The sequence below is a fragment of the Fomitopsis serialis genome (genome assembly GCF_022376445.1).
Source record: "Fomitopsis serialis strain Sig1Antser10 chromosome Unknown B0H18scaffold_57, whole genome shotgun sequence".
Taxonomy (NCBI): Eukaryota; Fungi; Basidiomycota; class Agaricomycetes; order Polyporales; family Fomitopsidaceae; genus Fomitopsis; species Fomitopsis serialis.
In genome coordinates this window covers 148,882-173,588 of record NW_025955017.1, presented here as the reverse complement: position 1 = coordinate 173,588, position 24,707 = coordinate 148,882, and the positions used below count along the sequence as shown (strand labels likewise).

General features: G+C 58.2%; 11 protein-coding genes across 11 annotated transcripts; 6 read left to right on the top strand and 5 right to left on the bottom strand.

The window, feature by feature from the left end:
- The first annotated feature begins 2,354 nt into the window (after window positions 1-2,354).
- Window positions 2,355-3,265, top strand: B0H18DRAFT_1019717 (uncharacterized protein). The gene is made up of 3 exons (XM_048029454.1): window positions 2,355-2,581; window positions 2,651-2,781; window positions 2,841-3,265. The coding sequence occupies exons 2-3, from the start codon at window positions 2,711-2,713 to the stop codon at window positions 3,088-3,090; spliced, it is 321 nt and encodes a 106-aa protein (XP_047891071.1). The 5' UTR covers window positions 2,355-2,581; window positions 2,651-2,710; the 3' UTR covers window positions 3,091-3,265.
- B0H18DRAFT_1019716 (uncharacterized protein) lies at window positions 3,264-4,274 on the bottom strand. The gene has a single exon (XM_048029453.1). It carries the CDS (start codon window positions 3,807-3,809, stop codon window positions 3,483-3,485), a length of 327 nt encoding a protein of 108 aa, XP_047891070.1. The 5' UTR covers window positions 3,810-4,274; the 3' UTR covers window positions 3,264-3,482.
- Window positions 4,275-6,645, top strand: B0H18DRAFT_1019715 (uncharacterized protein). The gene is made up of 4 exons (XM_048029452.1): window positions 4,275-4,995; window positions 5,028-5,143; window positions 5,427-6,535; window positions 6,595-6,645. The coding sequence occupies exons 1-3, from the start codon at window positions 4,353-4,355 to the stop codon at window positions 6,216-6,218; spliced, it is 1,551 nt and encodes a 516-aa protein (XP_047891069.1). The 5' UTR covers window positions 4,275-4,352; the 3' UTR covers window positions 6,219-6,535; window positions 6,595-6,645.
- A 1,554-nt stretch (window positions 6,646-8,199) lies between these two features.
- B0H18DRAFT_1019712 (Rho GTPase activation protein) lies at window positions 8,200-9,716 on the top strand. Its single transcript, XM_048029451.1, has 8 exons — window positions 8,200-8,275; window positions 8,332-8,417; window positions 8,464-8,550; window positions 8,602-8,634; window positions 8,699-8,714; window positions 8,764-8,916; window positions 8,969-9,262; window positions 9,331-9,716. The coding sequence occupies exons 2-8, from the start codon at window positions 8,379-8,381 to the stop codon at window positions 9,561-9,563; spliced, it is 855 nt and encodes a 284-aa protein (XP_047891068.1). The 5' UTR covers window positions 8,200-8,275; window positions 8,332-8,378; the 3' UTR covers window positions 9,564-9,716.
- Window positions 9,717-11,011: 1,295 nt separating this feature from the next.
- B0H18DRAFT_956472 (uncharacterized protein) lies at window positions 11,012-11,936 on the top strand (the record flags this gene model as incomplete). Its single annotated transcript, XM_048042458.1, has 4 exons — window positions 11,012-11,064; window positions 11,239-11,301; window positions 11,371-11,772; window positions 11,927-11,936. 4 exons carry the CDS (start codon window positions 11,012-11,014, stop codon window positions 11,934-11,936), a joined length of 528 nt encoding a protein of 175 aa, XP_047891067.1.
- Window positions 11,937-13,043: 1,107 nt separating this feature from the next.
- Window positions 13,044-14,317, bottom strand: B0H18DRAFT_1121188 (uncharacterized protein; the record flags this gene model as incomplete). The annotated part of the gene is made up of 5 exons (XM_048034287.1): window positions 13,044-13,147; window positions 13,212-13,386; window positions 13,460-13,568; window positions 13,931-14,131; window positions 14,190-14,317. The coding sequence occupies 5 exons, from the start codon at window positions 14,315-14,317 to the stop codon at window positions 13,044-13,046; spliced, it is 717 nt and encodes a 238-aa protein (XP_047891066.1).
- Window positions 14,318-14,565: 248 nt separating this feature from the next.
- Window positions 14,566-15,063, bottom strand: B0H18DRAFT_841553 (uncharacterized protein; the record flags this gene model as incomplete). The annotated part of the gene is made up of 1 exon (XM_048039498.1): window positions 14,566-15,063. A coding segment is annotated over one exon (498 nt), but the record flags the coding sequence as incomplete, so codon positions are not given.
- A 1,353-nt stretch (window positions 15,064-16,416) lies between these two features.
- B0H18DRAFT_533354 (uncharacterized protein) lies at window positions 16,417-16,996 on the top strand. Its single transcript, XM_048038498.1, has 3 exons — window positions 16,417-16,472; window positions 16,530-16,849; window positions 16,903-16,996. Exons 1-2 carry the CDS (start codon window positions 16,459-16,461, stop codon window positions 16,846-16,848), a joined length of 333 nt encoding a protein of 110 aa, XP_047891064.1. The 5' UTR covers window positions 16,417-16,458; the 3' UTR covers window position 16,849; window positions 16,903-16,996.
- A 1,016-nt stretch (window positions 16,997-18,012) lies between these two features.
- On the bottom strand, window positions 18,013-20,885 carry B0H18DRAFT_956470 (GMC oxidoreductase; the record flags this gene model as incomplete). Its single annotated transcript, XM_048042457.1, has 17 exons — window positions 18,013-18,078; window positions 18,135-18,474; window positions 18,526-18,594; window positions 18,647-18,861; window positions 18,923-19,012; window positions 19,104-19,184; window positions 19,235-19,259; window positions 19,317-19,539; window positions 19,596-19,599; window positions 19,661-19,779; window positions 19,837-19,925; window positions 19,987-20,082; window positions 20,122-20,158; window positions 20,213-20,230; window positions 20,289-20,416; window positions 20,477-20,555; window positions 20,618-20,885. The coding sequence occupies 17 exons, from the start codon at window positions 20,883-20,885 to the stop codon at window positions 18,013-18,015; spliced, it is 1,947 nt and encodes a 648-aa protein (XP_047891063.1).
- A 431-nt stretch (window positions 20,886-21,316) lies between these two features.
- On the top strand, window positions 21,317-22,320 carry B0H18DRAFT_1121185 (eukaryotic translation initiation factor 3 subunit J; the record flags this gene model as incomplete). Its single annotated transcript, XM_048034286.1, has 5 exons — window positions 21,317-21,490; window positions 21,560-21,827; window positions 21,878-22,023; window positions 22,059-22,192; window positions 22,251-22,320. The coding sequence occupies 5 exons, from the start codon at window positions 21,317-21,319 to the stop codon at window positions 22,318-22,320; spliced, it is 792 nt and encodes a 263-aa protein (XP_047891062.1).
- Window positions 22,321-22,643: 323 nt separating this feature from the next.
- Window positions 22,644-24,690, bottom strand: B0H18DRAFT_879818 (transducin family protein/WD-40 repeat family protein; the record flags this gene model as incomplete). The annotated part of the gene is made up of 6 exons (XM_048040715.1): window positions 22,644-22,877; window positions 22,927-23,181; window positions 23,238-24,017; window positions 24,069-24,148; window positions 24,203-24,339; window positions 24,398-24,690. 6 exons carry the CDS (start codon window positions 24,688-24,690, stop codon window positions 22,644-22,646), a joined length of 1,779 nt encoding a protein of 592 aa, XP_047891061.1.
- Between the last annotated feature and the right edge of the window lie 17 nt (window positions 24,691-24,707).

Here is a 24,707-nt window from a genome sequence, read left to right as displayed (position 1 = left end):
TGCTCCGCAATCGGTCAAGGACATCCAGTCCTTCCTCGGGTTTACAAACTTCTACCGACGTTTTATTGACCACTACGCCGAGACGGTCCTCCCGCTCAACGCGCTCACGCGCAAGGACCGTAAAGGCGAGCCATTTGTGCTCACACCCGACGCCGCCGACGCCTTTCAGCGGCTGAAGCGCGTCTTCACCTCGGCTCCCGTTCTCTGTCACTACGATCCGTCTCTCCCGTGTACCTTGGCTACTGACGCTTCCGATTTTGCTATGTCAGGTATCCTGCACCAGCCGGACGCTCAAGGGTTCCTACACCCAGTGGCATACTTCTCTCGCAAGCTCTCCCCGGCAGAGATCAATTACGATGTGCACGACAAAGAACTTCTCGCCATTGTCGAGTCGTTCCGGGACATGCGCGCGTGGCTCATAGGCACCGCTGAACCCGTTGCCGTTGTCTCCGACCACAAGAACTTGGTATATTTTATGTCTTCTCGCATTCTAAATCGACGTCAGGCGCGTTGGTCAATGTTCTTGTCGGAATTTAACTTCCGACTGGACTATGCGCCTGGGATTAAAAACCCCGCGGATGCTCCTTCGCGACGTCCCGACTTCATGCCTCGAGAGGGGGATGACGTCCTCCGCCTCCAGGAAAAAATTCTACTCACACCTTTGCACACAGAGCGTATATTTCCGGATCAAGCATCAGCGTCGGACGCTCCACGTCCACAGCAAGTCTCAGCGCTGACAACGCTCGCTCTCGACAACTCAGAGCAGCTCAGTCGGTACCAAGCTGCCATCCGCAATGATACCGAGTGGCGCGAAGCGATCTCTCGTGGCGACACGGGCTTTGCGCTGGAAGGCAATCTCGTTATCCACAAAGGTTCACTCTTCATACCCTCATCCATGCGTGCTGACATTCTCTATTCCCGTCATGACTCGCTCGTTTCAGGTCACCCCGGGCGAGCGCGCACGCTGGCGCTTGTTCGGCGTGATTTCTCGTGGCCAGGCATGCAGACGTATGTTCGCCGCTATGTTCAAGCGTGCGATATCTGTAGCCGCATCAAGACGCCACATCACAAGCCATACGGCTTGCTCCGCCCCTTGGAGATCCCTGACAGGCCGTGGAAGTCCATATCTATGGATTTCATTGTGAAGCTTCCACGCTCTCACGGCTACGACTCGATCTGGGTCGTTTGCGACCGCCTTACCCGCGCTGCACACTTCATCCCGTGCAACGAGACGCTAGACGCGCCGGGTTTGGCATGGTTGTTTCTCGACAGGATCTTCCGCTATCACGGTCTCCCCGAGACAATTGTCTCCGACCGCGGTTCCGTTTTCGTCTCACACTTTTGGAGAGAACTTACCACTATTTTGAAGGTTGATCACAGGACGTCAACGGCTTATCACCCGCAAACAGATGGACTGACCGAGCGTACCAACCAGACGCTCGAGACGTACCTCCGTGCGTACACATCGTATCAACAGGACGACTGGGTTGACTACCTGCCACTTGCCGAGTTTGCGTTCAACAACAACGTGAACGCGTCCACCAACCAATCTCCCTTCTTTGCCAACTATGGCTTTCACCCTTCCTTTGAACCCCAACTCTCCGAACGCACCACAGTTCCCGCCGCCACCGATCTTGCTCAGCGCTTGGAGCGTCTCCATGACGAGCTCCGCGCCGAGTTGAAGGAGGCTCAAGACCGCCAAGCTCGCGCATACAACGCGCATGTCCTCGATAGCCCGACGTATAAGCCGGACCAGCTCGTCTGGTTGCTGCGTCGTCATATCAAGTCCACCCGACCGTCAGACAAGCTCGACCATCGCCGTCTCGGCCCCTTCCCCGTCGATCGCGCCATCTCTAATTCTGCATACCAACTTCGCCTTCCCTCCTATCTTTCTCGCCTTCATCCAGTCTTCCACGTTTCCCTTCTCGAACCCTACTCCGATCCTTCTGAATTTCATTCCCATGCCGACCCCGATCCTCTCATTCTCGACAGCTCAAGTCTCGACGCTTTCCCCGACATCTCAGACATCCTCGTCGTTGGTATGTGCCGCCCACACAGACCACGACACGTTCCGGTCGTGTCTCGAGACCGCCGCAACGGCTTGACCTCTGAAGGTCGCGTCACCGCTTCCCCTTGAGGAGGAGGTGGTGTAACGGCCACACCGTTACACATGGACTCTTGTACAGCGCGATACGATGCGCCACGGTCTACGTAGCCACAGTGTTCCCGCTTTCCCGATTTGGCATGTATCCTGGTTCCTGTTCGAGTCACTCATCGACTGTACCTGGCTCTCGGCGAGTCCCGCGATTCCCTAGATAGCTGGCGCTCCGCTTTGTACGTCTCTCGTCTTGCCAACACCAGTGTTCGGGCCTGCGCCCTTGTCCTCTGCTCTCGCACTTGCACGATCTCTCGCTCTCGCCTACGTCTCGACACTCAACCCGGCCAGCCCCCGGCACGCCCGTCACAGTGAAACTGACACTGTCGGCGACTTCACAGTATAAGAGGTGGTCGAGTATCTGCCCTTTCCCTCAGCTCCTCTCTTTCATACTTCGAGCTCATCCCCAAGCACGAGCACTGGTTGGTACGTCCCAGTCTTAAATTCTTCCATGACAAGGCGTAATGTACACTGACTCCGATTCTTGTGCTACAGCTCTGCTTTTTGTTTATTCTCCACCCTTCCTCCGCCGACTCAAACGCCAAGAGTCGATCCATGCGCCATTTCACAATTGTTCTGCTCGCTGTGAGCGCTGTGGCACAGGTATCTGCCCTCCCTGTTCACCGGTGCGTGTTGGAAGTCTTCTGCCTCACTGGTCGCAAGACTCAGTTTGGCACCACCGTAGGAACGGAGTGGCCTGTGGCGCGGTGCCTCCAGGCTCAAAATGCATTCTTCGACACGACCTCGACGCTCGGTACCATGCTGACGGTGTATATGGTAAACTGTCCAAGAGGAGACCCGGACGCAAGGATCAGCCAACTAGCGGCATGGGGCGGCCGAAACCGAAACCGCAACCGAAACCGAAGCCTACCGGAGGTAGTACATGTTGCACTGTCATGCGCAGAGATGGGCCTGAGCGCGGCCTGGGGCAGTGATGAACAACTAGTGTAATGAAAGCGTGTCTTTATTATGGCCGGGCGCTGCAGTATCTATGGCTGAGGCCGTGTCGCCTCATTCGCTATCGATTCCGCTCAGGGTGCCACTCAAATTGTCGACGTTAAAATGACAGGAATTCCAGAGCAATGATGCAGACCTGCAGACCTTATAACAATCAGCTACACATTGACATTAATGGATAGCTATCAAGACCCGCGGATAGGATCAAATGTTGCACTGCACTTCAACACGAAATCTCCACGTATAATAACGAGGGGGAAGACGGCGTATCCTGAGCGTAGCATAAAAACAGGACTCGGAAGCGACGGCAACACGTCAACTACTTACATAGGTGTATTGAGGTCGAATCATGCGTACCAACAGCTGAAGGTCAAACCAAGATGCATCTCGATGAACAAGACACAGCGCGGCGCAAGCCAATAAAGACTCGATGCAGAGAAAAATCAGCCCGTGCGTATCCTCGTGTCAGAGGTGTCAGAGGATGGCGGAAACCAAAGCAGATCGTGCTCGCCTCCGTACTGACCATACTAATGCATGGAATATGTCCAATGTTATGCCAGTACTGTGCGAAGTGCCCGCGAGTGTGCTCGCTCGTTATGAAAAGTCGCCTGCTATCACGGTCGTATGTGGGACGCCTCATTTGCCAGGAATACTTTCGGCAGTTGCACTCTCCAAATTGACTCAGGATCCCGTGCATGCATATTCTCCACTCGGCCAGGTTATTTATTGACTGTTGGGCTGCCACCGTGTGAGGTGACTCCGCCGTTGAATCCTACAAATGCTACCTCACAATATGTCTGGGTGTATATGTGTACGGCTGGTACAGTATAAGTCACGTAGTGAGTCCACGCTGGTTGGAGATGGCTGTAGTACTAGTCTGGCCTTTGCAGCATAGGCTGCTCATCATTTGTGCTGTCCGTCGAGCCCTCTTTAAATTCGCTAATGGGTGCGATCTCATTGGTTTGAATCCAGTAACGTATCGTACTGCAATATTATCGGGTTTCAAGCCTCTGCTAAGGCGTCCTTCACAACGGTGTCGACGCACATCCGCGTGAATGCGTGGGCCGAACCAACAACTGCACTGAGAGCGGTGTGGGGCGGGTCGGGGATGGTCCCGGAGTAGCCGAGGCGCGTGAATCGGGCCAAGGACGGGCAAGCGGGGACACACACGCCTCCACGACCTATTACCCGACTGCTTACCCCCGCACACCTCCTATGCCCCCGCCGTCCCCGTAGCATCATGCCCAGCGTGACCTCCACCACACAGACCGCCGTCCCAGGCAGCCTCAACCTCAAGGCCTCCACCGGGAACCTCTCCATGAGCTCCTCCGTCCCGTCCACTCCTTCGTCCGCCTCGCCCTCGGCCTCCTTCTCGTCGTCCAACTCGACGCTCGCCAGCCTGCGCGGACTCTACCCCCGCGCCGCCCGCGCGTTCCTCCAGCGCAACGTCGCGCTCACCCACTCGCTCCTCACCGCCGCCTTCGCGCTGGTCGCGCCGCCCCCGTACTCGTACTACGCCGACGCCACCGCGCCCCCGCGCACGGCGGACCCGCTCGCGAGCCAGCGCAGGAAGTGGGAGATCCTCAGGATCACGTTCGAGACGACCCTGTACGCGGCGCCCCCGCAGACGGAGGACCCCGACGAGCTCCCGCCGCCGCTCCGCGCGAACCTCCTCCTCTCGCCCGAGCCGTTCATCGCGACGCTGCACAATCGCGCCCTGCAGCTCTTCACACCGACTACCTCCTCCGGCGCGCACATGATGAAGCCGAGTTCGACGTATCTCCCTGCGCAGGTGCTCGTGACACTCGCATTGGCCAGCTTGAAGCTGGGATGCACGGCTGTCGGGAGAGGGATGATCGAGGACTGGCTCGCGAGACGGCCCAGTACGCGGAGGGCGGGAAGGAGGACAGGGAAGGGTACGCTAAGGTGATGGAGCTGTATTGCTTGCACGTCCTCCCCCGCCTGGAAGACTGGGATTACGCAGAGGACTTCCTGCAGTATGAGCGCGAGCTGGCGCCAGATACGCGGAAGGTACGTTCATTCAGCTGCAATGACAATCCCATGTTTGGGTATATCGTATGATGTGCTGGCCCACTGCTCATAGCGCAGTCAATGCCTCTGTCAGCGGTTTGCCCATGGATCTATGGGCAAAGCGTTGACGGAGACAGCTGCGCTCTGAATAGCGGGCACGCCCATGGGCTTCTGATCATCGGGTCTTCGCGGATGGCTATTTCATGCTGTCTGTGTCCTCGACTCCTCTCGTTTGCCAGGATGACTTGTGGTCGTTAACAGACCGCTAACTGCCCGCTCGCAGTACATGATGTCGTCCTTGCGAAGCTTGCGTATACAGGCTATGTCCTCCCAACCACCACCCACAACAAAAGGCCTCCCGACATCCACCTCGGAGCCAACACTCTCTACCTCGCGCTCTGTCTCCCCTGCGCGTTCTGACTCGTCGGCTTCGTCCTCGTCGAGCGGTTCGACGCATACCGCGACACCGACCACGCCACGCCCTAGTGGGAAAAGCAAGGCGGCCCTGCCCCCCGTCTCGCGCATGACGTCCATCCCTCCTTCCGCCTCCTCCCAGTCCATCTCTTCCACAACCACCTCGCGCACCGTCACCCCCTCCAATGCGCACGCCACCTCCCCGAGACGCCGATCGCGCTCGGCGAACCGCTCAAAAGCCGTGAATGGCGGCGCAGATGTCTCACTGGACACGCCACGCGCAACGACACCCGTCCCGCATCCACTCCCGAGACTACCCCGCGCTGCCCCGCTGGAAGCACCCGCACCTCTGCGTGTGCCCAGCGCACTGGCGCTGATACGGACGAGCTGCGCGGCACTCACGCGGGGGATGTCGCGCACGAAGCTCGCGGCGTACGTGCTCGTGTTCGTAGTGGTGCCGCTGCTGTCGTTCGTACTCCGGGTAAGGCGGAGACGGGGGCGCCCGGCGAGTGCGAATGGGGGTGGGACGGTGGAGGAAGTGCGGCGGCGGCTGAGGAATGCCGGGGTGGGTGAGGGGAAGGGCGTGGTGACGAGGGCGTGGGAGGAGCTTTTGCGGGCGGTGGGGGATACGGTGCAGATGGGTGGGCGGGGGCTGGTGTAGGTGGACTGGGTCTCTGGTGGGTGGCCGTGGCCGTCTGGTTTGAGCTTATACATTGGAGGGGAGTTTTTACATAGTGCGTTTCCTGTTTTTGTTTGTGGAAGCGATACCTTCGTTATTGCGCTTGTTCGTTGAGTAGTGTCTTTGCAGCCTCTGGATCGGCTTGCCTTTCGCTCGGCGTACTTAGACATTTGGTCGAGCGCTTGACTTTGCTCGACATGGTATGGACGCGCGTCTGAGAGGGCTTGTTGGCGGACCGATCGAACATGCTGTCACCTTTCCACGCCAGGTTCTGACAGTCGACATTGAGTTGAATTGGTGTGAGCGCGCGCGTGTTATCATTCCACTCAAATTCCACTGAAAAGGTTATCGACTGTAGTTGACAAGCCTGAGGTCGCGCAGAGCAACAAGCGGACAATGGATCCTGAATCAATCGCTCTGGATGCAAGAAGCAGCGCATCATACAAGCGCAGCAATCTACTGTAGCTGAGCAGATCACCTGTAGTGTAAGTAGCGTATCCTCTTCGGAGCCGGCGGCGAGCGCTATGGGGAGGCAACAGTTGCCTAAAATGGAATTTGTATGAGAGATTGGAAAAGACGCCAAGGCAGTGACCGGATTTCTGTTCGGCGTGTGGACTCGGAGGCAGGTGTGCCCCTGTCGCCTCCTCGGGACGTCGGCGAGCACATGCAGCGAGTGAATCGAGAGGACAGTAAATGAAATCGCGGACGCTTTTTGCGAGCCGTCGAACTGCACACGAACGGGATCGCAGGCCGTGCAGAGGGCAGCGCCACCGCAGGCGGCCTCGTGTTCTGGCGCAGAAAGCCGCGGGCGGGGACGCTCCCAGTCCGCTTCCGCGCCCGCCATTGCACTTGACAGAACGATCTTCACCGTCCCCCCGCCGCCTCTGCTGCCGCCTGTCTGTTCTCTGCGCCAGCCAATTGGTCCGTGCGAGCGTAGTCAGCGTCCGTGCGCCTGCTGCCCCCCTCTGCGTCTGTTCCCGTCCGACCTCCGGCCGCGTCGCGGTCGCCGTCGACATACTGGACCTCCTACGCTGGCCTCGCGCCGCCGCAGACCGATCCTGGGTTTCCTCCCGCGCGTCCGCCGCCGCGCCAACACCACCCTCCCCCCGCCGACCGACGTCACCCCCCAAGCGCCACCACAGCCCGCCAGGCCGAACACCGCGTCCGCGCCCTCGCCCTCGACCACACCCGCTCCCGCTCCTCGCTCCGGCCGCTCCGTCTCTGACCTCCCTCGTCCCCGCGCCAGTACTCTCATGACGACCGCCCCCGCTGCGCATGACGCCCATGCACATGAGCCTGCCCAACAGCAGGCCAAGCAGAACTTGAAGGCGTGGTGGAATCATTTTCGCTTTGCACAGCAGGCGAAGAAGGAGGCGGAGGAGAAGAAAGGCGAGTCTGCCCCTATCTGTTCGTTCGTCTGCTTTGGATACGAGATAGGGATGCCCTCCGCGGCCCCGTAGTCTCGCCTCGATTGGCTGCGACTGCAGGTTATGCGCACAGTGGTACTAAAGTCGTCAGACCCAAAAGACTGGTGGGCGAAGCTCACCCTTCGAGGCTACGGGGTCTGCTTTTGAGGCTCCGTTGTTCTTCCCTCAGTCGTTCAATCGATTCATTCGATGTCCCCTACATCAAACAGCGCCCCCTGACTTTTTATACACCCTGGCTGAGCCTGCAGGACATATGTTTTCCGTGGGACTCGGGGCGTGTGCCGATAGAAACACGCACTGCGTTTTGCGTTCCAGGAACCTAATCGCGCACGAGTGATCCCATTTCCTCGCGCTCGATCACCCTGTACAGCAGACACTAATACACGATGACTGTGCAGCAGGCGAGGGCGTCGTGTTCAGCAAGCCGCTCAAGGAGTCGCTCAAGTATGCGAGCGTGCAGATCTCGACCGCAAATTCGAACGGCGAGCTCTATGTGTGGGGTTACATCCCGGTCGTTGTCGCGAAGTGGTGAGTCCCCCTTCTCCCTTCTCGGTGATGTTGGATGACGGACTGTCTCTGCTGGCGCTAGTGGGCTGTATTTAAAGGAGAATGGTGCGTCGTGCTTGTACGTGGTGCTTCGGCGGCCGTTGACTGAGGGGTGGGCGCAGCAACGGAGGTAGAGGGCACCTTCCGGGTGAACGGCTCAAATAAACGGATGCGGGATTTGCAGGCTGCGTTCGAGTCTCCGCCTAGGGTGCGTTCCTCCTCTTTGCTTCGATCTGGTGCTGACGATTCCGCAGTATGGCAAGAATCTCGATTGGAAAAGGGAGCACTACACAACGCACGACGTCGCGAGCGTGTTCCGGCGATTCCTTACGCAGATGCCTGTACGTTTTCCATACGCTTCTATCTCCCACGGCGCGTTAAGCACCCTCCAGGAACCCGTGATACCCCATGATATGTACCATTATGTCAGTCGCAGTATCCTTCGTCTTTTTTTTTCTACCCGCGCTGACCGCTCAGGGTCACCATCAGTTCCGGGATGCTCTCGGTGTGTCGAATTCTGTCTCGGGAGGTCGTGGTGGCTGATATGTGAACAGCGAAAAAGCCGTTTAACCAGGACGAGGTGATCCAGACGTACAAGCGGCTGATCCGCTCGATGCCGCGGGCGAACCAGTACCTCCTCCTCTACGTGCTCGACCTGCTCTCCGTCTTCGCGCGCAAGTCGGACAAGAACCTCATGAACGCCAAGAGTGCGCTCCTCCCTTTTCCTATCCGTCCCATCTTCTGACGAGCCCCGCGTAGACCTGGCGGTGATCTTCCGGCCAGCGCTGATCGCGCACCCGAGCCACGAGCTGAGCCCGCAGGAGCACCAGCTGAGCCAGGAGGTGCTCGAGTTCCTGATCGCGCACCAGGACTGGTTCATGCTCGACATCCCGCCGCCGCCGAGCCGGGCGGACAGCGCGCAGACGGTGCCGACGACGGGGGTGGATGTGATGCCGAGTTCAGGGAGCGATGACGAGCAGCCAGGTGGGTGGAAGCTCGTGAATAGTCCGAGACGGATCACGAGACGGCGGACGACGACAGAACGATCGTCGGGTGCGTCGGTTGCGCTGGGCTCTGCGAGTGCGGTGGCTGACGTCTGGTTCTCTTTTCTGGTGGAGCAGAGAGGCAGGCGGAAGGGGGCGACCTGTCGCCCGTGCAAGAGACGCCGCCGTCGAGACGGAACTCGCGCAATGAGGGCTCGGTGGTGAGCGTGACAAGGAGTCGGACGCTGCCGCCGGCGAAGACGCGGCATAATCGGGAGACGTCGGATGACGAGCGGGGCGCGAAGCTGCACAAGAAGAAGCGGGCGTCGCTGCAGCCGGCGAAGAGGCCTGCCGCGGCAGCGGCGGGGTGACGCGCGGTCTGTTGTGTTTGGTGTGTTTTTGTCTCTGCGTCTCTGTGCCCTCCTCGGACCTTCTTTCGTATGTTTGGGGTTCGTCTATCGGTCGATCGACTACGGGCTGCCAGCTGCCTAACCTAGAGGTGGGAGTATATATGTATTCGCGCGCGACAGTAGTGCCCGGCGCGCGGGGCCCCCGTGTTCTTATACCAGTACCCATTATTCCGATTCGCTCTTCCCTCTGCCTCGCTCATGCCATTGCTACGCGTACCTCACACCCGTTGTTGTCATACTACTACTCATCCTGACCCTGCCGTCGAGGCACGCCGTGTTCTCATACGTATAACATACAGTTGTGTCTCCCGTCGGATTTTCTACGCCCCTTGAAGACTTTCCTGGCGGTGAGTCTGCGTTCATCCCTGCAAACATTTATCGTACGCGCTGCCATGATATCAAGATGCGGCTCCCCTAGAGTACATGCCTCGGCGATCCTCACGCAAGACATGCATTGGGTGGCGTGGATACTGCGGATCGTATTGAGTTCCGCTCAGGATCAAAAGGTCAGGCTAATGATGCATAGTCTCGTCTGGAGTCCGCTTGGAATGAATGTTTCCGCCCCCTGACAGCCGCGGCATGAATTATCTGAGTCTTTATGGCGCATCTTTCCCGCGCGAGGTGTGCATGTGAGTCGCGACTGCCAGTGTAGAGAACTCATCGATCTAGGCACTACTTTCCACATCCTCCTCCTGCCATATTTACGCCGCTTCTGCGAAGCAACGATTCTGAGACGCTAATAGTATAATATTAGCAAATATTGATAGCATGCAATTCCAAGAACAGCTCGAGAACTCGACACAACCGTGCTGAGTCATTCTCGTGGTGGACCCACTGGTATATACAGTAACACAAGGACTTGTCCACCATGGCATACAACCGAGATCATTCCACTAGTATTGTTTATTGTAGATCAAGAGCGGGCTGGGGGTGTCAGGCGCCCGCGCTTGACCGTCGTGACATTCCGCTCTCTCTCGGAGGCCTCTCTAATGCATTGTCCGAGACAGCAGAGAAAACCCGTCTTGCCCCCACCACAGTACCCCCTCAACATTTCCATCGCCCACCACGCCATCGTAAAGTATGTCTCAGCGCGCCTTTCCCCCGAGCCGTCAAGGGCTGACTCGGATGTGGGTCGATATCTACGAAATCGCCGTCTTGAGCCACTACCATCACCTCAATATGTCATAAGTTACATGCCGAAGTGTGGATATTGAGCCAACACACCTGACGGTTTCTGCTACACGAACAGTGGGTTTCAAAGCATGTTTGGAAAGACATTCTGCGGTGGCCCTCAGTTCAAGCAGAAATGTGAATGTACACCAGCGAGGTGGACGCACCACTACTCTGGAATCCATGGTGTCCACGGAGTCGTCGTATATAAGCGACTCGGTTGTAAATCACAAACCCAGATGGCCAATATGGACCCGCCGGAATCCCAGTCCTCTCAGTTGAGAGAGGCAGGGTAAGCGACCAATTACTTCAGCGGATGTAAGGTAACCAAGGCCATCGTTAGTCATGATATCATTCCAGGTGCCATTGCCTGGTATGAAGGGAGGAGAAGACAAGAAGATGTAATTTGTTGTAAGCAATGAACTACCTACTAACAGTCATCATAGACTTACCACCTCTCTTGCAGGTCGCTGCGCGTCCCGGTCGTTCTTAATGGCAGTGTCGTTCCACACGACAATGTTGTGGGTCTGTGAGTGCAGTGATGCGAACCTTGTTATTTATTCTGATGATCATTCCCCCTGTTCAATGTTGGCGTCAGTAAATATGAAAATTCGCTAAATGGAGACTTCCCTGAGTACGCCGAGCGTGAAGGGGACGTAGTCGACCAACAGCCATCGTTAGACAAGCTGGGTGAGCTGAAGCGCAGGTGCCGCTTCGTGGACGGCCCAACATTGGCCGACGGCAGTCTCAGTCCGACCACAGAGTGCGGTGTTGAACTCCGTGGTGCCGATGAAAACGACTTGAAGCGGGTATTCGAGACACACCTCGCTTTATCCCACCCTCCTCAATTTCGTCAAGAGAATGACAAGGTGGTTAGCAATTGTACCTGGCTGTATCAAGACGGCACAATATGCTCCGAGTTGATCAAACAACATTCGGAGAGGCGCCCATGTTATGCCCTTGCGGAGCATGTCGGCAAAAAGATCGACCATTTCGCCTTGTACGTTTGCTCTTGTGAACGGAGCGACTGTGGCTGTAAGGGACTGTTTGCCTCTTCGGATGCGCGGAAGAGACATTACGACAATATCGAGTGAGTTTCCGTTGGGTTTCTATGTCTAGCAATCACTGACGCACCTCTGAATGGTTACATGCAGCCGGCAATGACCCCCAAATGAAGAATCGATCGCGCTCGCTCTCCTCGTCTCGTCCATATCGCCCGCCGTCCGCTTTTGACAAGCTTTGAATCGCTGTGCTCTGCTGTGAAACCTCTATCATCTCGCTGTGCCTTAAAGTCGCTCTCACCTCACTGTGAGCTACTATCCTGCCTTCGTTGTCCTCGTTACGATCTTGCTTTGTCGCTGTTAGATATGTGCGCCGGTCTGTCATGATTCTGTATAACTGTTATTTACCTACACCCTTGTATATATGTACCAGTGATGTTGGGGCCGGGCTGGGCCTGAAAGCCCGGGCAAGGGCCCGGCTTGGGCGGGCCTGGGCTCAGTGAAACCAGGTGCCGGGCCCGGGCTCATATGGCATAGTACTATTAGTAGCTGAGCGGTCCACTGCGGGTCGCAGTTCTACGGGCGTACTGATCGCGGATGTAGACTCACATTCATATCCTGCCACCAGCCGATGTTCATGTACGTGGACATCTCCGCTCGTCCGCGCGTCGCCGCTTGCTTGCGCCCGCTGCTGCTCGTCCGCGCCGGCTGCTGCTCGCCGCTCGTCAGTCAGCCCCTCGTGTCCACTCTCCGCGCCCTGCCTGCGCCGGTCAGCTGTTCGTCAGCCACGCTTGCCCTCTGGGCCCTCGCCCCCGGTACTTGCAACTGTCGTGTGTGCCGATGCCGCCATGCTGTGCCCGCCGCACACACCGTCGTGCTGTGCACGCAGCGCACGTCGCGATGGTGTGCGCGTCGTGCCCAGTGTCTACTGCGCCTGTTGTGATCTCGGTTGATCCTGACTTGGCCGCCGAGCTCCATCCAGATCTCGGCGTGGCACGAGACGACCTGGGACTGGAACGCAAGCTTGTTCACGCGTTCACAGCAGCAAGCCCAGGCACTCGCCGGTCGGTCAGCCGCCCAATTCGCAGTGGTGCGCCGCCCTCGCGAACGTGGCGGTAGATGGGCGGGCACAAGGCGAGGCGCGAAATGAGGCGGATGCGATGCGTCGGGACGAGGCGAGGTGGGCTGCTTGAGGTGGGGCAGAGAGGTTGCGGTGCGCACGGCGAGGCAGAGGGAGCGAGACGTAGTGTCCGTTGCTCGCCAAAAAAAGTTACTCTCGGTTTTGCGACGTTGAAGGAGGAGGCGGGGGGACAAGAAAGGACTGGCCTGCATGTGCGGGATCTGACGAAGTGGGTGAGACAGAGACGTGGACGGCTGCAGGGTTACGAAAGGTCACGAAAGGGATGGCTCCTCGCCTGGACGTCTAATTAGGACGTACCAAGTGGTGTCGGCGGAGTTGTAGAGCGTGCCTGCGCCCTCGTAGCCAGTGCTGGTGCCGGGGCGCTGGTGAAAAGGCGGGAGGACTTAGACGCCGTCTTCGTGATGTCCATCGCAGGCACGGTGTTCGTGGATGCGGCGGCGGCAGCGACGCGGTCTGGGTGCGCTTGCGGGGGCTGCCACGGTCATGCTGGCGTGGAGGGACGTGAGGTCGCGCATCATGCGCTCGTTCTGGTCCTGCTCGTCTACGTGGACGGTCTGCGCGTGCTGGCGGAGGTTGTCGAAGCGCGAGAACTGCTCACCGCAGTGGCAGGTGAACAGCCGCTCGCCGGTGTGGTTTCTGGGGTGGACATGATGCCTGTAAACGAGACGGGAGAGTACCTATATGCGCCCTGCCAGCTGCAGTGACAGAAAGTCGAGACGAGGGCCAGGGGCCTTCCTCACTGCAATGATCCAAGCCTCCCCAGGGCATCACGTGCACGTGTAGCGCGTACCCCCCTTCGATCCTTCGATCACTTTCACATTGAAAGCAAACTCACTTGGAGTCCGAACTCACTACCACCCGTTCTCTGCCAGCACAGCCGAACCACCACGTCCTGCTCAGGATAGCCACGAATGCATTGTACACTAGACAAATACGATGCGTATAATACACCACGCCCAGCAAAGTCCACAACAACAGCGACGCGGACAAAGTCACAAGAGAATAAGTAAACACACAGAGTCAACAGAGTTCGCGAGTCTGGGTCCTGCAGAGTGGGGTATGGGCTGTACGAGGTACGGGGGTAGTACCCGAGGGAGCTTCGATCGTGAGCGGGGATGAATGGCGGGTTGGGGGTGCGAGTGCGGCGCACGTAGGGAGATGAAGACGATGGTGAGTAGGACGGACGGACATCTAGACCGTGGAACCCGAGAGCGACACTGAAGACGAGCAAGAACACAAGCGAACAGGGAGCAGAGACAGAGGAGGGGAGGACACTTGAGCTTGAGGACGGGAGAGTTAGCGCGGCGGACGACGGGCGGATGGAGGTCGTTGAGGAAGACGAAGGAGTCCTGCCGGGAGGCTGGCGGACCGGCACGCGCCGCCGTCTCGATGCGCGATCCCATCGGGGATGCACCAACTTCAAGGATGCACATTGGATGCACACACCCGGGTCCGCTGCGTCCTCCCACTGCCCAGCGGCACGGACCGCACGCCCAGTGCATCAGAACATCGCCTTCCGCGTGTCCGCACAACACCTCTTCTCCCTTCCACCGTCCTTCAGCCTCGCGTCTCCCCCTCACCTCGACCTGTCCCGCCTCGGCTCGTACCGCCACTCCTCCGCCTCGCGTTCGCGCTCGCGCTCCTCGATCAGGCGCACGAGCAGCTCGACGTCGACCGTCGCCCACCCGCCGTAGTCGCCGCGCCGCATCTCCTCCGTGCGCGCGCGGTGGAACGCCATGTGGTAGGGCAGGATGACCGCCCAGTGGTGCTCTTCCGAGAGCATGACCAGCCGCGCGAGGTACTGCGTGCTCGCGGATGCGATCGCCAGCACGTCTGCCGGTCCGGGCGTCGACGAAGGTGAGTGCGGGGACGGCGGTGCAGATGGCGACGAGGGTGTGGGCGCCGGCGCCGCGGACGCGAGGGCGAGGAGGATGCGGAAGTACGTGGAGAGGGGGGAGACGAGCGAGGAGAAGGAGGGGTAGTAGCGCGTGATGAAGTCGCGCGTGGTGACCTTCGCGGGCGCGGACGGGTCTGCGGGCGGCGGCGTGCCCGAGGAGCCGCGGTAGTGCTCGTCGAGCTTGTAGAGCTCGAGCGGGTCGAACGCATGGCGCGTGATGGCGAGGAGGATGTCTGGCTCGACGTGCGGGAACTGGTCCATGAGCAAGCGCACTTGGGACGGGATCGGCGCGGCGGGAGCGGCGCGGGAGGGGTAGGACTGTGGGCGGACGATGGAGGGGGCGGGGGCGAAGGTGGAGGGGGAGGACTGGACGTGGATGAGGGAGATGAGGTACGCGTACTGGTCTGCGGTGAGTGTGACCGTGCCCGGGGAGGGGCTCTTGCGCGTGCCCAGCGGGGACGCGTCTGGTCTGCGGTGGTCTGAATCCTGGGCGAGGTGGGTATAGCGAGGCTCGGCGGACGGGATAGCGAGGCCGAGGATGGCGGTAGCGGTGGTCATGACGGGGAATGGGCGGGTGAGGGCGAAGCGTGGACCTAGGCTAAATATGAGAAAGCGGGTGAGAGCGCGGCGTGTCGGCGGAAGGGTAACTGACCTATGGGGCGACACAAGCGAGCACGCGTCGGAGGCGGGGCCGGCAGTGGGAGGGATAGAGACGGGGGCTGACGTGTTCTGATGGAGGCGCAGCGGCGGGAGGGTTGGGCTCGCGCGCATGGCCGCCTGCGCGGACACAAGTGTTTTGACAGGAAAGGCTGCTGAGGCAGGTGGATGACCAGACGGGGCGAGGCAAGCGAGCCTCGAGCGACCGTTGGTGTTGTTCGCACTCCACCACCGCCCTCTCAGCCAATCGTCCCCCAGCGCCTTCCGTGATCGGGCTGCCCACCAGTGACGTAGCACGGTGCCTTGTGGCGGTAGTGGCTTCCCTGCCCTCTGCTCCCACCCTTGCCTTCGCTGCTGTCTGCCACTCCAGCGCTGTTGTCCTCCTTAGCCCCGCCGCTCCCCAGCGCAGGACGCGTGCACCAGTCGTGTCGCTCGCCGGACCGCAACGCGTTTCCCGAAGGTGTGTCTATGCCACCCACCGCTCACACAAGTACGTCACGGCTATACTTAAGTATCGGCCTTTGCTTCCTCCGGTCATCTCAGCTGTAGGGAGTATCCTTGGCTGGGCGTTTAGATTGCAATGATCCTCCGAACCAGCCTCATGATATCCCGAGTACGACAGCCCCGTACCTCTGTTGGCTCTTTTCCTTTGTATCACTGTTGTGCACCGCTACTCGCACAATTGCATCATGATACATGCCCAGATCAGTGCCTTCAAACGCTACTGTAACGCAGAAACCGCCAGGCGACGCGTATGTGCTTCTGCTATGACGTCCTCTGTCTTTCCTTGCTTGAGCCTGATTGCCGCACGTCGGCCGCCAAGAGCCATTCAAACAGCGCTCCCTCGTCATAGAGGGCGTCTCCCGTTGTCCCAGGGTATATCCGTTTGTATACCGAACGCCATGGGCTCTTCTCGAATATATTGTCTGTGCTACCCTCCCAGCCACACACGGCGTCGGCGTCGTCGCCGTCACATCTGTCTGGCTACGTATGCCATCCGCATCGTGAGACGCTATGATCCTGATACATGACTGCTGACGAACGAGCAGATGGTCAGCGAGAGCACGATTCCACCAGCGTCGTACAGTAACTCTGGAACTCTCCGATCCCATTCCCCACATAGTACCTCTCTATCATGTCTTCGATCCACCGCCTTCCTCCGTTTCATCCGCTTATCCATGCCGTGCGAAGCTTGAAGCACACCCCCTTCGGCCTCAAGCCCAGGCGTCCGCTCTCGTCCAGCGTCACTCACTGAAGGTGCTTCGAACCGCCCGGTGGCCAGGCTTGCACTTTTCTGGACCCGTCGCTATCGCCCGTCATACTGGGCACGGACTCGGGACGAGATGCTTAAATGCGGCGCGTTCGCTGCAGCGGCGGTGACGTACGGGCTGCATGCAGGGGATCGCCGCTCAGTACTCAGCGCTCAGTTCTCAGTCGCCGTCGGAGCGCCATACTCATCTATGATCGTGCGCGGCCGGCGGGAAGGAAGCAACTACTCTACGGTGCTTCACGAAGGGCCGTGCGGTTGTTTCGCGCGTGCGGTCCCGCGCTCTCTAGAGGGCGTGTGCACCGAACGCCGTGGTGGCTTTTCGAACGCAGATATCTGGGGATGGTTGGTTCCTGTGAGTTATCCACCGTATACCAGGCGCGATGGTTCAGATACTGCTAGGTTACATACAGCTATCGACCGTTTAACGCATCTCGTTGCCAATGACATTTACGTCGCCTGGACGCCTGGACGCCGACTACAGCGCACTCCATAGAACGCGCGCCGCGATGAACGTCCTGTCTGCTCATTCGACACCACCTGCACTCGAAAAGCACCGCCATGTCCTCGTGCCATCGGCGACATCCCACCCCGATAACCCACATTCTCGTTTGACACGATGTGGCGTGCACTGGGCTCGCAGTACACGGCCGAGACCCCCTGCTTCCCGCAAGATCAGACGAATTATCAGTGTGGTCCCGACGCTCATCTCTTCCCGGACTCTGTCTCGGCCTGGACGTTGAACGCCGAATAATCAGCACCGTCCGGAGGGTGGCCACCCGCCAGCGGTCGACGGGCTCTTCCGAGTCTGCGAGTGCAGTGTCTTTGCGGGGAACAGGAGTGCCGTGCGCCCCCTTGCGTTTGGAAATGTACGTGCACTCGCGCGCCTGGACATGGCCCGGGGGGTCTTTATGATGATGAGTTTGTTCAGAGCCTGCCATCGGGTCGGCCGGGTGAAAGTCATCGCGCTGGGGCGCGTGAGGTGTCCAGGCTGCGTGGAGAATGAACGTTTCATTGGTAGGCGGGGCCCATGCGTGAATAACGAATTACCAGCGAGCACGATTGTGACGCTCTGATTGTTTCGGGCACCCATATGTATGTACATGAGCGTGGGTCACATCTCTTCAACCGTTCATCCTGATGAGACTACTCAATGCCCATGCTAGTCTTCTGTAAGCTGCCTAGAAACAAACCAATCTCTAGCTCTGCGAGTGCGTTGGATCCAACGTTCCATATCTAAACAAGACACAGACTCTCACTAGCCCGGTAGCGAGGGCTCACTCCCTATACGCCTCGAGAATCATCTCCGCAGCTCTCTCCGCGAGTGCAATTGTCGGCGAGACCTACGCGCAGTCATGTCAGTCAAACCAGCCCTCGCGACATAAGACGACGAACGCACGGTATGCCCGCTCGTGATGGTCGGGAACACGCTCGCATCGCACACCCTCAGCCCCTCGACGCCGTGCACGCGCAGGAGCGGGTCCACCACGCCGCCGTCCTCCCGCGGGGCCATCCGCGCGGTAGACGTCGGGTGGTACAGCGTCTCGACGCGGTCGCGGATGGTCGCCTCGATCTCCGCGTCCGACTGCTGCGCGAGGGTGTGGTTGAGCAGGCCCGAGGTGTCGGCGGCCCCGGCGGGGTCGAGGACCGCGGACGAGAACGGAGGCGTGTTGACGATGTGCGCGATGAGGCGCGTCGCGCGGACGAGGACGGCGATGTCGTGTTGCGTGGCGAGGTATCTGTCCGTTCTCGGTCAGAGACATGCATGCGGTGATCAGGCGGAGACGTACTTGGGATCAACGGTCGGCGCGTCGGACGGGTTGGCGGACTGCAGTCTCACGGTGCCCGTGCTTGTCGGCCTAAACAGGATACGTCAGACAAAGCGCCACAGGTTATGGGGGAGGACGGCACCTCAGGAGGACGATATGCACCCCGACGTGATGTCCCTGCGGGAAGGGAATCCTCCCGTGTTCGATATACGACAGCGGCGTGAAGAATATCTCAATGTCTGGCGCACCCGGCCCCGACGTGGAGTCTTCCAGGTCGTCCGACGCGGACAGTGTGACACCAGCCTTAGCCAGGAGAGAAGCATCAGAGGAACGCGCGAACGCGGCGGCTTCAGCAACCTGCAATCACCCGTCGCGTCAGTCACGTTCCTCGGTATGAAGACGAAGAAAATTGGCGCACATTCGTGGTAAGCGGGCCCGTCGCCCAGAGCTTATACTCAGCGAAGTACGTCAACTGCTTGACGATTGCTGCGGGTCTACCTTCCCAAACCTAGACGCGTCGTACGACAGAGCCGCCATGCGAGATTTGGTCTTGTCACGGAAGTGGAAGTCAATGACGGGATGGTCCATGAGGTGAGAACCGACGCCGGGTGGTCAACGAGGACGGGGATGTCGTGCGAGGCGAGGTGGTCTGCTGGACCGATGCCCGAGAGCATGAGGATCTGCGAGAAGTATCAGTGAAGTGTTAGATATGCATCGGTGTCGGACCCACTTGAGGTGTATGTATGGCACCCGCTCTGTAGAGGCATCGTCAATTGTGCACCTTCCGGCGAACGCGGCGCGGCGCTACTCACGATATCACTACCTCCTTCTTCGCCCTCACCTCGAACAACTCTCCTGTCCTGTCTTTGAACTGCACCCCCACCGCTCTCGGAGCCTTACCCTCAGTCGTCTCGAACACGATACGCGTCACCTGCGCGTGGGTAGCGATGACAAGGTTCGGGCGCGCAAGCACTTCCGGGGTAAGGTACGCAGACTCCGTCGTCACGCGCCGCCCTTTAGAGTCGATGAACGTCACTGCCAGATTACAGTTAGAGGATGCGCGAGTGTCGTTCTGAGGAGGTATGACTGACTCGTCTATAGGCATCAAGGTAAGTGAACTACTGATCGCCGGAGAGGAACGGGAGCTTGTACGCACTTTGCTCGACCCGAGGGTACCCTTCTCCGTATTCAGATCTGGGCTACGCTCCAGTCCGGCGTTGTGGCAGGCCTCAAGGAAGTACTTGGTAGTGTCAGAATCATTCCCGAAGTAGCCCACTAGAGTACGTCAGAGGGTTCAGGCGATGACAGCAAGACCACTAGATGTAATGTTACCATGCACCGGCCCTGAGGTCCCACGAAGGGCGACGTCAACCAGTGAGTAATCCTTGCTCGGATGGAACTTTTCAAACTTCCGGAAGTATCTAGATGATGTGGCATTGGTCAGAGTGTTCTACGGTCGTATCGGTCTTTGGTGGCGCGTACTTGCTGAAGTTCTCATGTGTCCAATCCGAAGCGCCCTCTTGGCCCTTCTGCATTGCAGCCCACTCGTCGAAGTCTGAAGGGGCGCCATGGTGAAAGCTGGAAGATACAAGGTTATTTCTCTCGCCGCTCATTTACGGGATTGAGCCATACATCATAGCATTCATAGACGAGCCTGCGATGTGTTGTTATTAGGATCGTTCATGCTTCCGACTAGGAGGGTGCTCACATCCGCCTAACATCCTTCCTATGACGCGAGTGTCAGGACGAGCAATAGTGAAGGTATCAATGAAGAGGACTCGTACCCCTTGGCCAGTACTTGCGTTTCGATGCAGCATGTTCTTGGGGGACAGTGAATATGTCCCAGTCATATCCTGTATGGAAGAACTTGTGGTACATGGCTGGGACGCGCGAGAGGGGGTTGTGCACAGAACTAGCAGCGGAACGCATCAATAATCAGCATCGACATCGCTGCCAAGGTCACGGTGCTCACCTGCCGCCGGCCTCGATGAGCAAGACCTGAAGCTTCGGGTTCTCAGACAAGCGAGAAGCAAGCACACAGCCAGCTGTCCCTATATCGCGTTGCTGACTTGTCAGCGCGTTTCCCGATTGAAGCAAGATGACAAGAGCTCACCGCCGCCTACAATCACTATGTCATATTCGCTTGCGCCGGACTTCTTGTCGTCCTTCAGTCGCCGAGCGATACGCTCAAAGTCAGTAACTCTCCGGGACTTTCGCCGTGAGCGCGACAAAGCGAAGCGCAGCACGATGATCAGAGCGCCTAGAACGGCAGAAGACCCCAGTACTCTGAACTTGAATGCGGCCTGTAGGTGGACCGGCAGCTGGCGAAAGACAGCGATACAGCGCTCAGCGAAGGCCTGTGGTCTCCTTGGGTGTACCATGGTGTCGCTAGACGACCAGCGAGACAAGATCAATGCACAGACCCTCTGCGGCTTTTAAGGCCGTCCCCCGCTGATGAGGTCGGTCATGAGAACCACTGAGTTTGCGCTTGTGAATTCAACCCGGCTCGTTCGCAGCGTAACCCATTGAGACTCCCTAGTTCGAGCGAGGCATGTGTTTAGAGATGCTATGCGAACATCCTAGCTATAATCGTCGACATTGAAACATTGAAGCACCCAGCAGCATGTACAGCGGTACAGCACAGATCAAACAGCAGCGTGGCACTGGAGGTCTTGAATCAACTGCCTGAGATCTAATCTAGCGTGGTCGGAAATTTCCGAGGAGAGATAATCTCTTGCTGCCATTGTTCGATCGTCACTCGAAACCCTTGCCCTCCGTCTCGACCTACTACACCCGCGGTTTGCTCTTCAAAATGTCTGATTGGGGTGTGTCAATCCCGTTCGCTCAACGCTGTATCCCTGATACATGTAAGGAGTGCAGACGAGTCAGGCGAAGAAACGCCTGCGGCCGCGCCCTCTGCTCCGTTCCCAAGAAACCAGTGAAGAGCAAATGGGAGGGTGAAGACGACGACGGTGACGCGCCAGTAGTACGTGGTATATCCCTGCACCTTTCTAATCATACGAGGATGATCTCACGCAACTATCGTGTTCATCAGAGTGACTGGGAGGCATCCTCGGACGAGGAGGAGAAGCCCGCCAAGCCCGCCGCCCCGGTGGCGGCGCCAAAGAAGAAGGGCACTCTCAAGCAGAAGCTCGCCGAGAAGGAGGCCGCGAGAGCTGCCCGAATAGCTGCAGGAGAAGAGGGAGATTATGATGAGGACGCCGTGCTCGACCCGAGGGAGAAGATGCGCATAGACAAGGAGAGGGAGCTTAACTCTGACCTCAACAACGCGGCTGATCTGCTTGGAGCTGCTGCTCTTGGAGGTATGCGTCGACTTTCATTCCTCCTCTTTATGCTCAACTCTGTGGCACAGGTACCTCGTCGTCCGAGCTGGATGAGCTGATTTCAGCGCAGCCGCGGGTGAAGGAGGACTTCATCAAGCTCTCCAACCAGATTATCCAGTACATTATCAAGCGCCATCAGGACAAACCCCTGTACACCGCTTTTGTCGAGCACCACGTACGGGAACTGCGATGCCCCTACGTGATGTCGAGGTCCGCAAGACGGCCAGTGTCCTTACGACACTCGCGAACGAGAAGCAGAAGGAGCAAAGAGACAAGGCGTCGGGCAAGAAGAAGCCAAAGGCCACTACCAAGCCCGTATTGGGTGCTGCGAAAGTGGCGAGCAAGTACGTGTCTTTCCGTCAGAAGACATTCTCTGCAGACACTGATGGCTACTTCTGTCAGGCTCGACACATCTGTCTACGATGAAGCACTCGATGACTTCGGGTCGAATGCAGACGACGGATTCATGTAGAAGTAGAGATGCTAAGTTATGCGCTGTCCGACAAACTGTATCCAGTTGCAAAGCTTGTAGCATGCCATGTAATTGATGAGAGCTGCTTCCGAATTACTACTGCGCGATGAATACTGCAGTCGTGCATCGGCCCTTTCCAGGTAACTCGTCAGTGCGCTACTGGAGCCACTGCCAAGTCATACATAGGTCTCGCATCATTGGAGTATTGACGGGCACTCATTCTCGTTGCATCCCATCGGTGAATCATGTTTATACAAGACGCGCCGATGCCAACGATCCAAGCTCAGAAAGCACCGGTGGTATGGACTCTGCACAAATGCAAATCACTCATCATCAGCCTCATCCCCGCTGCTGTCCTCGTCATCACTAGCAACGCCAACGATTCCCCCTCCCGTCTTCTCCTTCAGCATCCTGCCCGCTTCGGCCAACTTAGGGCCCAGGGCTTTTCGCGCGCCGGCGTTCGCGCCAATGTCCCACACCTGCAGCTTGCCCTGGGACCCCGCCGCGGCAAGCGTGAGCGGGTCGTCTGGCGACCACGACGTCGAGAACACCTTGCCCTGCGCTGCCGTGAGTAGCAGAATCATAACAAGGAAGTGCAGGACTTACCACGCCGAGATCGCGAGAGATGACGAGGCTGACTTGCCGCTTCTCCAGATCAGCATCCTCGTTGACGTTCCAGACCTTGACGATCTTGTCGGTCCCGCCAGTAACGATGCAGCCCCGTAGGAGTGGATTCACGTCAAGCGCAGATGCGGCGCCGTCGTGAGCGGAGAGTGTGAAGCGAGCAGGCGAGGGAGAGCTTAGGTCGGAAGGCAACGTTCTTGCGTCAAAGTTCAAGACGAGGCCATTTTCCAAAGACACCTGAGAGGTCATACGAGTGAGATCGTGCACGTGCAAGCTTCGAGCAATGAACCCACGTAGAAGCCGTGAGCCTCCCATGGATCCCATCGGATCGCCTCGACATCTGCTCCGACCACCGCGCCAACTCCTGCATCTGGCGCTCTTGAGTCGAACGTCCTCACCGTCCGGTCATAACTGCCGGTCAGAAGCACCGTCGGCTCCTTCTCGTTCCACTGCACCGATTGCACCTTGTCCTTGTGCACGTCGAAACTCCGCAGTGCACCCTGCCCCTCGTCACCCTCGCCACTGATCGTCGGGTCGCGGCTGAGATCCCACAGCTTTACCGTGCGATCCGCAGAGGCGGACGCCAGCAAATTCCGATGTGTGCGGTTCCAGGACAGTGAGAGGACAGCATCGACGTGATATGCTGCAGACGTCGCGCGGTGCTTGGTTTTCTTGCGCTTTTTCTTGCCAGTCCCGAGCGGTGTCGGTACGTGCGCGGCTGTCTTGTCCGGGCGGCCCAATACCATATCGGGGTACATCGCTTCAACGACGTCGAGCGACCAGATCTCAATCTCGGGCTCCATCGTGCCAACGGCGATGTAGCTGCCGAACTGTTTTGCGGGGGAGGTGGAAGTGGCTTGGGCGGATGGGGAGGTGACGGGAGGGAAGTCAAGCCATTCGAGGCAGAGGGGGAAACTGGGGAGCATGAGGTCGTGATGTGCGTAGAGGTTTTCTTCGGACTCGTCGTAGACGTAGATCTCGAGTTGTGAGATCTCGTCTTCTGTTTTGGCAGTGACGAGGATATTGTCGGTAGGCAGGACTTCGAGTTCCTCTCGTTCGTTGTCTTCTTCGTCCTGATAGATAGTCAGTTCATACATGACTGACTCTTGATCAATATAACATACCTCTTTCAAGGTAATGTATGGATCTTCGTCATTATTACGATAGTATGTGAGCCCTTTGATATTACTAAATGGACCCGTGGCTATTTCGCATGTTGAATGGATGGAGAATATATCGGACTGAGCAAGGCACTAACCAGGCATGGTATCATCCTCATCGTAGTCGTCCAGATTGTACTCGGCGAGATCATCGTCTCCACTGGCTGGCTTTGATGGCTTTTTTGGCCCATCTACTTCCATGCTGACATCGTTGTCAATCTGGTCGTTATCTTCACTTGTGACTCGTTTACTCAATGTCTGAATGTACGCACGAGACCAAGAGGGAGACTCACTCGACCCAGGCACTCTCGTCTTCGTCCTCGTCTACATCGTCGGCCTCTTCGCCTTCGGCGCCCCTTCCCATCATTCCTGCAGCCTTGTGTGCGGCCTCCAATTCTTTTCGCGCATCTTCCAGTTCGATGTGGGCGAGCGCGCTAACTCTAGCGAGCTCATTATCGTCCAGGACATATTTCTCTGGGTGTCGGGCTGCTACGCCTCTTTTGACCCTGTGATCGAGATGAGCTGATAGTCTAACACCAAGACTATGTGAATCGCACCAAGAGACGCAGGAGATGAGACTACTCATCCTGCGCTACGATCGCC

What these genes read in the sequence shown, in the direction of transcription:
- B0H18DRAFT_1019717 (XM_048029454.1), top strand. Translation starts at nt 2,711, where the DNA reads ATGCGCCATTTCACAATTGTTCTGCTCGCTGTGAGCGCTGTGGCACAG. An exon ending in TCTGCCCTCCCTGTTCACCG is followed by an intron (nt 2,782 to 2,840) that starts GTGCGTGTTGGA and finishes GCACCACCGTAG; the next exon opens with GAACGGAGTGGCCTGTGGCG.
- B0H18DRAFT_1019716 (XM_048029453.1), bottom strand. Translation starts at nt 3,809, where the DNA reads ATGCACGGGATCCTGAGTCAATTTGGAGAGTGCAACTGCCGAAAGTAT.
- B0H18DRAFT_1019712 (XM_048029451.1), top strand. Translation starts at nt 8,379, where the DNA reads ATGCGGGATTTGCAGGCTGCGTTCGAGTCTCCGCCTAGG. An exon ending in GAACCTCATGAACGCCAAGA is followed by an intron (nt 8,917 to 8,968) that starts GTGCGCTCCTCC and finishes AGCCCCGCGTAG; the next exon opens with ACCTGGCGGTGATCTTCCGG. An exon ending in GACGACAGAACGATCGTCGG is followed by an intron (nt 9,263 to 9,330) that starts GTGCGTCGGTTG and finishes CTGGTGGAGCAG; the next exon opens with AGAGGCAGGCGGAAGGGGGC.
- B0H18DRAFT_1019715 (XM_048029452.1), top strand. Translation starts at nt 4,353, where the DNA reads ATGCCCAGCGTGACCTCCACCACACAGACCGCCGTCCCAGGCAGCCTC. An exon ending in CTGGCTCGCGAGACGGCCCA is followed by an intron (nt 4,996 to 5,027) that starts GTACGCGGAGGG and finishes AGGACAGGGAAG; the next exon opens with GGTACGCTAAGGTGATGGAG. An exon ending in TGGCGCCAGATACGCGGAAG is followed by an intron (nt 5,144 to 5,426) that starts GTACGTTCATTC and finishes GCCCGCTCGCAG; the next exon opens with TACATGATGTCGTCCTTGCG.